General features: G+C 42.4%; 1 protein-coding gene and 1 non-coding gene across 2 annotated transcripts; both read left to right on the top strand.

The window, feature by feature from the left end:
- Positions 1-4,428: 4,428 nt before the first annotated feature.
- On the top strand, positions 4,429-10,859 carry CXCL9 (C-X-C motif chemokine ligand 9). The gene is made up of 4 exons (XM_055434885.2): positions 4,429-4,635; positions 6,507-6,633; positions 8,106-8,190; positions 9,595-10,859. The coding sequence occupies exons 1-4, from the start codon at positions 4,572-4,574 to the stop codon at positions 9,697-9,699; spliced, it is 381 nt and encodes a 126-aa protein (XP_055290860.2). The 5' UTR covers positions 4,429-4,571; the 3' UTR covers positions 9,700-10,859.
- TRNAF-GAA (transfer RNA phenylalanine (anticodon GAA)) lies at positions 5,047-5,118 on the top strand. Its single transcript has one exon. It is a non-coding gene; the product is annotated as a tRNA-Phe (tRNA).
- Positions 10,860-11,249: the final 390 nt, after the last annotated feature.

Genomic DNA, 11,249 nt, shown 5'->3' with positions numbered 1-11,249 from the left:
TTTCCAAGTCAGGGAGCAGCTTCAACCGCTGTGGTTATGTTTTAGCAGACTATAAGATGACTTGCCAAAAGTCATAGAGCAAAAACGTTATGTTACTGCCAGCATTCATCTGCAGCTGTCCTTTAAATGATGCACTTACATTCCATCTCAGGACAGTTTATTCACATATTTAATCCAGTCCGTAAACTTTAGATAAAACATATAAACCAGGAGGCCAGATATTAAGATCAGTAAAGGAAGAACGTGTTCCTTTCTGTTAACCTGAGAATGCAGACAGGACTTGAATCCCACCCCAGCCCCCACCGACTATGATGTGCTTGCAGGCATACTACAATATTTTAGAAGGAATGACTCCCTGCATAGGGAGGAAAGAAGGAAAAATTAGAATGCTAAGTTGGGGCTGCTGAGACTATCAAGAAATAAACTCTTTTCAAGTAAGCATCCTTTAATAGCTGCTGAGAGGAGGGGAAGTCCACAATGCGAGAAATTAAAAAAGACCTGGGAAGTTTCACTGTGACAGAAACTTGCTTCTCCTTTCAAAGTAAAAGGGAAGACTCAGATTTTCACCCCGGCACGGTCACTCTGGGCATATAATTAAACAGACCGCACTGACCCCATAACCAAACAGAGGGAAGCGGGAGGAGGGCAAGCACATGTGAAGAAAAAACACTGCTCTGCTCGGGAGGGTCATACAGCACTTGGTTCCCCCCCGCACCCCGCTCCCCCCGGGGACAGGAACTGGAGGGTTTTTCCGACTCAAAGGGGGTTAAAACTCTATCCAAAGGGAAACTGGGAATTATCTATTGGTTTCGCAGGCTTTGAAAAACCTTGGCTCCCTTCCCAAGGCTGTGAGAACTGCCAGCAAGGTCCTCTTCTGGGTTTCTGTTTCTCCTAAATGCCCCATCGAGCCATAAACGCCGCTCCGCTGGGGTTTTTCCGTCAGAAACATGTTTTCTTTCAAAATTTTCAGGACAATTTCCCACAGGAGGCCTGGGAAGCAAGGGACGTACAGGCCTACTCTGAGGGCGGTGAGTCCAGCCCTCAGGCCAAACACGTCAAAGCCCCGGAAAAAGTTCACCATCTCCGGATAAAAAAATATGACGGGGCCTCGAGTAACTCCTCACTGACCCCCAACGCCCCCCCCTCTTATTCAGAAGTCTCCTGTCCCAGTCACCAAGGCCCAAGACCGAACGACCATCCTAGGCTTCCGCCCCATGACCAGGCCCCTCCGAGGCCAACGTTCCCTGTGGCCTCAGCCGAAGCCACGCGCCGAAGCTGCAAACCGGACCCCACTCCCGGCGTCTGCCGGGGAAGCGCGGCCCCCTCGGGTTGGAAGAGGAGACAGGGCAGAGATCCGAGGCGCACAACCACTACCTTTCCTCTCGAGGGGCCTCTCGGCGGGAACAGTGGAGGTAGCGGAAACACCCAACACGGCCACGAGCGGCGCGAGACGCTCCGGCAGTGACTGCAGCTTCCGCACTGAAGGTTCTGGAAGCTGACTGGCTGGGCATGCGCAGTGCGCCCAGGCTTGTAGAGCCTGGCTGCCCCTCGCAGGCAGGCGCAGTACGGAGCCAGGGCCGGAGCCCCGGTTCGCTCTCTGGTTCCTCCGCAGCTGCGCGCTGGTGAACTGAATGCTTACGGGCACTGTGCTCGACACTGCACGCAGGTGCGGGCCCTCGCAAGCCTTTCTTGTTCTAGTGATGGTGTGTGTTAAGTCGCTTCAGTGGTGTCTGACTCTTTGTGATGCTATGGACTGGAGTCCAGGCTCATCTGTCCATGGGATTCTCCAGTCGAGAATACTGGGGTGGGTTGCTATGCCCTCCTCCAGGGGATCTTCCTGACTCAGGATTTGAACCCGCTTCTTTTAGTCTCCTGCATTGGCAGGCCGGTTCTTTACCACTAGTGCCGTGTGGGAAGAGAGATGTTAACCCTAAGATGGCTGATAACGTATTAATAGCATTGCCTTACATGGCATTTGAATGAGAAGAGGCACGTAGTGCCATGAAATGGCATGGTGGGGTCCTGACCAAGTCTGGGCGTCAGGGACGTCTCCCCGGGGGAAATGCCAACCTGAGAATCTAAGATGGGTAAGCAGTAGGGTAGGGAGGTAGATTAGGTACACATGCCAGGCAGGGAACAGCATGAGTGAAAACCGTGTGGTAGGAAAGGAGCGTTGCCCCTCTGAGGAAATGAAGGAGAAAAGGAGAGCTGATGGAGAAGCTGCTGCTAAGTCACGTCAGTCGTGTCCGACTCTGTGCGACGCCATAGGCGGCAGCCCACCAGGCTCCCCCGTCCCTGGGATTCTCCAGCAAGAACACTGGAGTGGGTTGCCATTTCCTTCTCCAATGCATGAAAGTGAGAAGTGAAAGTGAAGTCGCTCAGTCGTGTCTGACTCAGCGACCCCATGGACCGCAACCTACCAGGGTCCTCTGTCTATGGGATTTTTCAGGCAAGAATACTGGAGTGGGGTGCCATTGCCTTCTCCGTGATGGAGTAGAGAGTGATGCAAGAAGAGAGTTGAAGGTGGGCATAGGCAAACCATTCTGGGCCTTGATCTTTATTCTAAGAAGTTTCCACCTAACTTTCTTTGCTAGAAAAAAAATGGTCACTAGGTCTGTGGCATTTTGCAGTAGGAATTCCTTGTTGCCAGTCATCTCACCAGCCTGTGAGATCAGTAACAGTTTTCTCAGCTGAGGGAAGTGAAGCTCACAGACTGTCACATATACTTCAAGTAGCAAAGCTGGGACCGGAACCCAGCTCCACCCTGCCCATGTCACAGTAGTTACGAAAATTAAGCAAAACCAAATGAATAAGCTGTGTCAAAGTTCACCACAAGTTTTCTTCAAAAAGAATTCTTAATATTGTATTTAAGCATAATAATCCGTCTAGAAACCAGTTCAAAAATGTTCATCATGTAACAGAAAATGCTGGTATCTGTTCCCCTCACACTCTGCAGCATACATTCTCAATGTGGGGGAGGAAGGGTTGCCCTCAGGGGGACAATAATTGGTTCTTGGGATGCTAAAAATTCCTAGATATTACAGTAACTCGTGGCCTGATAAAGAATCTGCCTGAAATGCAGGAGACCCAGGTTTTGATCCCTGGATGAGGAAGAACCCCCTGAGAAGGGAATGGCTACCCACTCCAGTATTCTCACCTGGAGAATTCCATGGACAGAGGAGTCTAGCGGGCTACAGTCTGTGGAGTAACTAGTCGGACAGGACTGAGCAACTAGCACTTTCACTTTCAATTAGTAATGTTGAACTTTATACATGTGTTTATTGGCCATTTGTGTATGTTCTTTGGAGAAATATCTATTCAAGTCTGCACATTTTTCAGTCGGGCTATTTCAATTTTGTTGTTGTAGTTTATATATATATATATAATATATATAAATATAAATAAATAATATATATAATAATATATAAATACACATAAATATAAATAAATAATATATATAAAACAAATATACATGTATATATATAATTATATATAAATATATATATATAAACTTCTTATCAGGTATATGATTTGCAATTATTTGCTCCCATTTCATAGGTTGCTTTTTCACCCTGTTGATTATTTTCTTTGATACAGAGGTTTTTAAGTTCAATGTAGTACCAATTGTCTATTTCCAAATGATCCATTATTCTAATTAATCTAACCATTAAAAAATAATAATAATACATAGCAGCAATCACATAAAAACAAAATGAACTTCAGTTCAGTTCAGTCGCTCAGTCGTGTCCGACTCTTTGCGACCCCATGAATCACAGCACGCCAGGCCTCCCTGTCCATCACCAACTCCCAGAGTTCACTCAAACTCATGTCCATTGAGTTGGTGATGCCATCCAGCCATCTCATTCTCTGTCATCCCTGTCTCCTCCCGCCCCCAATCCCTCCCAGCATCAGAGTCTTTTCCAGTGAGTCAACTCGTTGCATGAGGTGGCCAAAGTATTGGAGTTTCAGTTTTAGCATCAGTCCTTCCAAATGAACTTACCAAAGTAGAAAATTACCTAGTCCCTGAGTTCAGATGCCTTTAATGTATTTTGATAGTTTAAGATTGTTGGGTAGGCATTATTAGAAAAAAATTAATATGACCATATATTACACATAAAGATAGTCTACAAACAGCAAGAAAATTTGAAGAGTGTTTTACTTATCTGGACTTTCATGTTTTCCATCTGGAAACATTTCCAACCCTTCTTGTATAATTTTATTATATTCATTATATAGCTCAACCAGGTGAGCTGCTATGTGTGCTGAAAAGGCTTCTAATGCTGATGGTTTCACATTTCTTACTATAAACTACCCATTTATGTGAAATGGAAAGAAAGTATGCAGAAATTCCCTTGGATAGGAGAGTAGGGTTTCCCCTAGCACAATTAAGTTTGTGGCCAGTTTAGCTGGATCAGCTAAGGCCACCAGCCAATCAAATTTTAGGAGAGAAATGGATTTCCTAAATAAATACGATTTCAAAGAGCATGTTCTCTAAAGACTTTCTCAGGCTTAAAATCTAATAAAGGAGTGACTCACTAGAACAAATACGGGAGTGATTTCACTCTACCAATATGAAGAAAAGTGGTGCTCCTCTCCTTTTGGGAATCATCTTCCTGACTCTGACTGGGGTTCAAGGTAAGGGATTATAAGTTATATTAAGTTGGTAAAGTCAGAGATGTAAATTGCTATAAAAGCCTTTTGACTTGCATTGCTTTGCATGCAATAGAAAGTGATGTGAGTCACTTGTGGGCAGTTGTCCAAAGTTCATACCTTGGATGGACCTGCCAGGTCAAATACAAGTCTTCTCCATCTGTGTGTGTGAATTCCTGGCATGCAGTAGGTGTTCAGTAAATGTTTGTTGAACTCTTTGGTAATGAGATGGGAGACTTTGTCTCCTCAATAATTTTTGCCACCCTGACAGAGTTTGTTGATAAGTGTGTCTGTGATTAACCAATTAAGTATCTGATAATCAGAGAGGTTATTCCTCAGGAGCAACCTTTACTAACTACCTTTGTTATTTGTGGCAAATTAATGAGCTTTTCTGCTTCTCTGGTGGCTCAGAGGGTAAAGCGTCTGCCTGAAATGCAGGAGACCCGGGTTCGATCCCTGGGTGGGGAAGATCCCCTGGAGAAGGAAATGGAAACCCACTCCAGAATTCTTGCCTGGAGAATCCCATGGACGGAGGAGCCTGGTAGGCTACAGTCCACGGGGTCACAAAGAGTCGGACTTTCCAACTCTTTTGTGACTTCACTTTCTTTCTTTCTTTCTGATGAGCTTTTGTAGACTTCAGTTCCCTCAGCTGTAAAGTGGAGATTGTATAGTTATGCTTTTTCTACCTACTACTAAATGAAAAAATTGAGGAATGAAAATAGTGTATTTTAAAGAGTTTTTAAAAGTTTAAAGCACTACTGAAAACCAAGGCAATGGGAAAGATTAGGATTAGTGGTAATTAGTTACTATAAGTAGACCTTTTTATTGAAACTAATACCAACTCCATTTCACTAAGGTCAGATTAAAAAATGGCTTTAGGAGGTGTTTGAGAAGCTATGGTCTGCATAGCACACATGAATTAGGTATACATGTGTCTGACCTATGATAGGCATTTATTGAATATTTTTAAAATCTCTTTCCCTAAGGTTGTAAAATATGATATGAAGTGGAAGTGTTAGTCCCTTAGTCATGTCCGACTCTTTGAGACCTGATGGACTGTAGCCCACAGGCTCCTCTGTCCATGGGATTCTCCCAGTAAGAAGAACCCTTGGAGAAGGGAATGGCTTCCCACTTCCGTATTCTTGCCTGGAGAATCCCATGGATATAACACCATGGAGATAACACCTACTTCAAAATCTTGTGGTAATGATTGAAAGACACTCAGTAAATGATAGTAATGATCATTACTAAGTCAAACGTATCATTTTGGTGCATCACCAAAATGAAGACATAGCTTTCAATTGATGTTTTCAAGTTATGACCAACCTAGATAGTATATTAAAAAGCAGAGACATTACTTTGTCAACAAAGGTCCGTCTAGTCAAGGCTATGGTTTTTCCCATGGTCATGTATGGATGTGAGAGTTGGACTGTGAAGAAAGCTGATCACCGAACAATTGATGCTTTTGAACTGTGGTGCTGGAGAAGACTCTTGAGAGTCCCTGGGACTGCAAGGAGATCCAACCAGTCCATTCTAAAGGAGATCAATCCTGGGTGTTCATTGGAAGGACTGATGCTGAAGCTGAAACTGCAATACTTTGGCCACCTCATGCGACGAGTTGACTCACTGGAAAAGACTCTGATGCTGGGAAAGGTTGGGGGCGGGAGGAGAAGGGAACGACTGAGAATGAGATGGCTGGATGGCATCACCGACTCTGTGGACATGAGTTTGAGTGAACTCCGGGAGTTGGTGATGGACAGGGAGGCCTGGCATGCTCTGATTCATGGGGTTGCAGAGAGTCGGACATGACTGAGCGACTGAACTGAACTGAACTGAATCCTCTGTTTTTCCCTTAGGAATCCCAGCAATAAGGAATGGACGCTGTTCCTGCATCAACACCAGCCAAGGGATGATCCATCCAAAATCCTTAAAGGACCTTAAACAATTTGCTCCAAGCCTTTCTTGTGAGAAAACTGAAATCATGTAAGTAAAAACTTATTCAACACATGTCCAGCATTAAATTTAATGTGAGTACTACCCTAGGAATACTTGCCCATTCAGACACTTAAAATGCAGATGGTTGCCCCTCCATAAATCTGGTATACTTCTTTCTTTTCTTCTAAAAAAAATAAGCAATTTCTGGTAGAGATAAGGAACCAAGGATGATATATTACCATGTGTTCATTGAAGAAAATGTTTAATGTAAATTACCCAAAAGAATAAATTAAAATTCTCTAAATTCTACCTTCCAGATATTCTCTTGATATATATACACACTTTTGATTTGTGTGTACGTATATAGATACAAAACATATACATATATTTATATATACAATATATGTACACAAAAACAAAATCATATACCATATACATTTTCATAAGCTGCTTTTTCATTAGCACTATATCATGAACTTTTCCTCATGTCAGTAAGTCTTGTGTAATAATAACATCATTCTTCCTAATAATGTCATTTTTAATTATCAAATTTTATTCTATTATATGGATGTACCATAATCTATATGACCAATACCTAAATGTAGGTCAATTTTTTTGCTATTAAAAACCGTTACTGTATCAATATTATGTCTTTAATTCTCTCCTCTATTAATATATTTCTAGAGATTAGAATTGGTAGGTTAAAGATGTGTGTGTTATTCACTCAGTCATGTCTGAGTCTTTGTGACCCCTTGGACAACACCCCACTAGGCTCCTCTGCCCATGAAATTCTCCAGGCAAGAATACTGGAGAACCAGGGATCTTCCTGACCTGGGCTGTTACATTGCAGGAGAATTCTTTACCATCTGAGATACAGGGAGCCTAGAATTCCAGGCTAGGTTAAAGATATGCATATTTTAAGTTTTTCTGAAGCCTAAATCAAAGATGATGTATAGAATGACTCCTTTTATTCTTAGATTAGTCAGAAATTAAAGAAAAAAGTTCTTAAGTTATTCCTGGAGAGTCTGATGTAATTTTAAAAATTCAACCAGTCCATTAATCTTGTCTTAGGAAAACATTTTATTATGTTTTAAGTTGTTTCACTAGAAAATTTAGTAAAATTCATGCTCATTTTCCTTGTTTAGGGAGGAAAGTGGATATATTGCCAACTTTTCTATTTTATGTTTTCACTTAAACATAAATAGCTTTTTCCAGCAGAACCAATATATCTTTATATAACAGAACCAATATTATCTTTAGATATAAGTTCTCCCACTGCATATACCTGTTGGATTTTTTTAATTTAGGGTTATGTGCTATCCTGGAAATGTATCTAAGTCCCCTCAGTCACTTAAAAAAATGAAAAGGCAGGAAAAAGACCGAAGTCCCAGATGCTACAAACATATTTTAATTGGGGAATTGAATTCTGTGGATAAGAGAAAGCATTTGAATCATTAAAAGTAAAAAAAAAAAAAAATCTTAAAAGTAAAAAAAACCAACTTGTGCTGTTTCTTTGGCAGTGCTACAATGAAGAATGGGGGTCAAGCCTGCCTAAACCCAGATTTACCAGAAGTGAAAGAGCTGATTAAAGAGTGGGAGAGACAGGTGGGTGAGAAAGGAACAAAATTTTCTTTCTTTTAGAAACTAACTTTGGAAGTCAAAGAATTATGGAGTGCCTTTAAGGTTACATTTTTCTTTCATGTTATTCTGCTACCATTTTTTTTTCCTAGCATGTGGAATTGTATTCCTGCTTATGGTATCACTTGTCTGTCTCTTCCACTAGAATGTGTGTTCTATGTGGGTAAGGAGCTTGTCTTTCTTATCCAATATAGTACATACATATTAAATGGTAGATCGTGAGGATAGGGAATTCCCTGGTGGTCCAGTGGTTAGGACTCAACACTTTCACTGCCAGGGCCCAGGTTCAATCCCTGATCGGGGAACTATCTCATATCATAGCCAAAAAAAAAAGTAATGAGATAAAGTCCCTTCCTTCTGTATCAGATTCGCTGACAATTAATTATAGTACAATGTGGAAAATATAAAATAAAGATATGATGTACAAGAATCTTGAAGATAATAGAGGAAAGAGTAATTAACTTTGCCAAAGGAGGGGGACAGGGAGAAGGTGTTAAGGAAGACTTTTCATATCAGGTGATTTGATTTGGATCTTGAGGGATAAGTAGTTCACTGGAAGGGTAAGGACAGCATGAAAAAAAAGACTAGAATCATGAGAGAGCTCACTGTGCTCAGGAGACCTTGAGTAATATTTGAGTTTGTGTGGAGGGAATGAAGGGACTGAGGTAGAAAAGTAGACCAGGACAAAGCCAGAGGAATCCTGTTTGAAATGCTGAGGGGTTAAGTTCAAAGAGGGCCACAGCATGTGTAGATAGGAGCTTGATTCTGGACTCTGACAGAGGAGCAATTCTGGCACATACCAGCTGCGCAACTTTGGCCAAGTCACCCACTCGAAGCCTCCATCTCCTTGTCTGTAAAAACTGGATGATAATCCAACCTCTCAGAAAACGATAGTCGTTCAGTCGTGTCTGACTTTTTGCAACCCCATGGACTGTAACCCACCAGGCTCCTCTGTCCATGGAATTTTCCAGGCAAGAATACTGGAGTGGGTTGCCATTTCCTACTCCAGGGGATCTTCCCAACCCAGAGACTGAACCCAGGTCTCTTGCATCTCCTGTATTGGCAGGCAGATTCTTTACCACTGTGCCACCTGGGAAGCCCCACAGTTGGTAGAGGTGGGTCATAAGCAAGATTGGAGTGGGGGTAGTCACGAAAATGGGCAAAAGAAAACCAGTTAGAAGGCTATTGATTCTTCATCAAAATAACTGAAATAGAATCAAACGGAGTCTCTCTGAGAGCGATGCAACTTTAAACTGGTTATGAGGATGAATAAAGACCACAGTCTAGAGAGTTCAAATATAATATAAGGAAAAATGGTAAGATAGAGAAACACTACCCTCCTTTTTTTTTTTTTTTGCTGTCTCCTCACAGGTCAACCAAAAGAAAAAGCAAAAGAAAGGGAAAAAATATCAAAAAACCAAGAAAGTTCCAAAAGTTAAAAGATCTCAACGTCCTTCTCAAAAGAAGACTACATGAGCTCCCACTTCACCAACCACTATCTTGTGTTAAAACAGGTTCTTTTTCACTAACTGAAATAATCCCTGAAAGGGATGGCATCTTAATACAAAAGCTTGTTGAACTGACTAGAAAATTTAAAACATTATTTTGTAATTGTAATTAAATCTAGAAAATTGGTTTTCAAAATCCAAATGTGAACAGTTGTTAGAGGCTATAGTTTGTCTTTGTTCTTCCCCTCCCACCTCTGAATTTCCTCATGCTTAAGTCTTACCAACACCCACATCTGAACAAATGTCCTCACAACTGCAGCCCACACACAGCAGCTGCCTGGGAGAGCAGCTGCAGGCTTCCCAGGCCTCCAGAGAACATCCTGAGGCCCAGGTCAGCAGGCCCCCAGCCTGGCAGCGTGCTGACAAGCAAAGCAGTTTGGAGTCGAGCTGGGCCTTGCCAAGCTGCTGTAGCTGTCAGCATCTGTATTTGCATCAGCCTGTGGGCCTCATATACAATGTATCTGAGAGATACATGCCGGTTATTTCTCTGAGGGCGGGGGCAGGGGGCATCACCACTGAAGACCCCTAGCACTTGGCTTTCAGAACCTTCCATCTGGTGTTGAGGCCGTGTGACTCCATCTCACCTGCCCACGCTGACTGCTTCATTCCTTCCTGTTCCCTTTGCTTCAGTCAAGCCAGCTCCTCACCATCCTCCCACGGTTCAGTGTCCGTCCCCTTTACCACACGGGTCACATCCTGCCTCACCTGAGTCCACAGCTTTCTCACTCTTCCCCCAACACCCCATAGAAACATCTCCTTCCCCTCACACGTACTCGCTTGATCTGGTCTTCAAGGGTCATTTTCATCCTGCGTCTGCAACAAAATCTTTCCTCTTGGATATTTTTAAGACTCCTATTTAGCTGGTGTTCAACACCATACAGGTGAGCACTTCGTTGCTTTCTAACTATTTTTTCACTTGTCCATTTTAATTCTCCAACAAGATTGTCAGCTCCTTGAGGGCAGGAGGCACAGTTTATTTCCCTGAATCTGCCACCATACCTAATATACTGTGGAACTAGGTTTTGAATCATTTCTTACAGGAAGGAGGACAATAGACCTTCTCCTCAAAGCAGGAGGAGTTAATTGGCTACTCCATGTCGTCTAACCCTGGTAATATCTTTCATTCATTATCTTCAGGCCGATATCACTTCAAGGACTGAGGGTGACGCAACATCCTTGTTTTTTTTCTTTTTTCTCTTTTGAGTGTGTGTTAAACAGCTTTAATCTTGGCCATTGCAGCTTCTCAGCACAGTAAGAAATATTGCACATGATCAACATGTTTTGTTCTGGGGATGCATCCTTGTTTTATTGTGACAGGATGTGAACTTGGCCTCTCCAACAGATAAGAAGGAAACATTTAAATAATTTGTGGATATTCTAAACTGTTTTCAATTAAATATACAGGATTCCTGGAATCATAGAATCTTAACAATGGAAAGGCACTTTGGAGACCAACTGGTGTCTAGCCTTTCCCCACAGAATATAAAAATTTCTTCAGTACCGTTCCTGACAAGCCTC

The sequence above is a fragment of the Moschus berezovskii genome, chromosome 5 (genome assembly GCF_049115385.1).
Source record: "Moschus berezovskii isolate FMDL1 chromosome 5, NW_MosBer_1.0, whole genome shotgun sequence".
In the NCBI taxonomy this organism is placed as follows: Eukaryota; Metazoa; Chordata; class Mammalia; order Artiodactyla; family Moschidae; genus Moschus; species Moschus berezovskii.
The sequence above is the reverse complement of the archived record's forward strand: the minus strand, read 5'-3'. Positions and strand labels throughout refer to the sequence as shown.

Bases quoted from the DNA above. Each gene is read 5' to 3' on its own strand.
- CXCL9 (XM_055434885.2), top strand. From the start codon at position 4,572: ATGAAGAAAAGTGGTGCTCCTCTCCTTTTGGGAATCATCTTCCTGACT. The intron at 4,636-6,506 runs GTAAGGGATTAT...TTTTTCCCTTAG, and splicing joins GACTCTGACTGGGGTTCAAG to GAATCCCAGCAATAAGGAAT. The intron at 8,191-9,594 runs GTGGGTGAGAAA...GTCTCCTCACAG, and splicing joins TTAAAGAGTGGGAGAGACAG to GTCAACCAAAAGAAAAAGCA.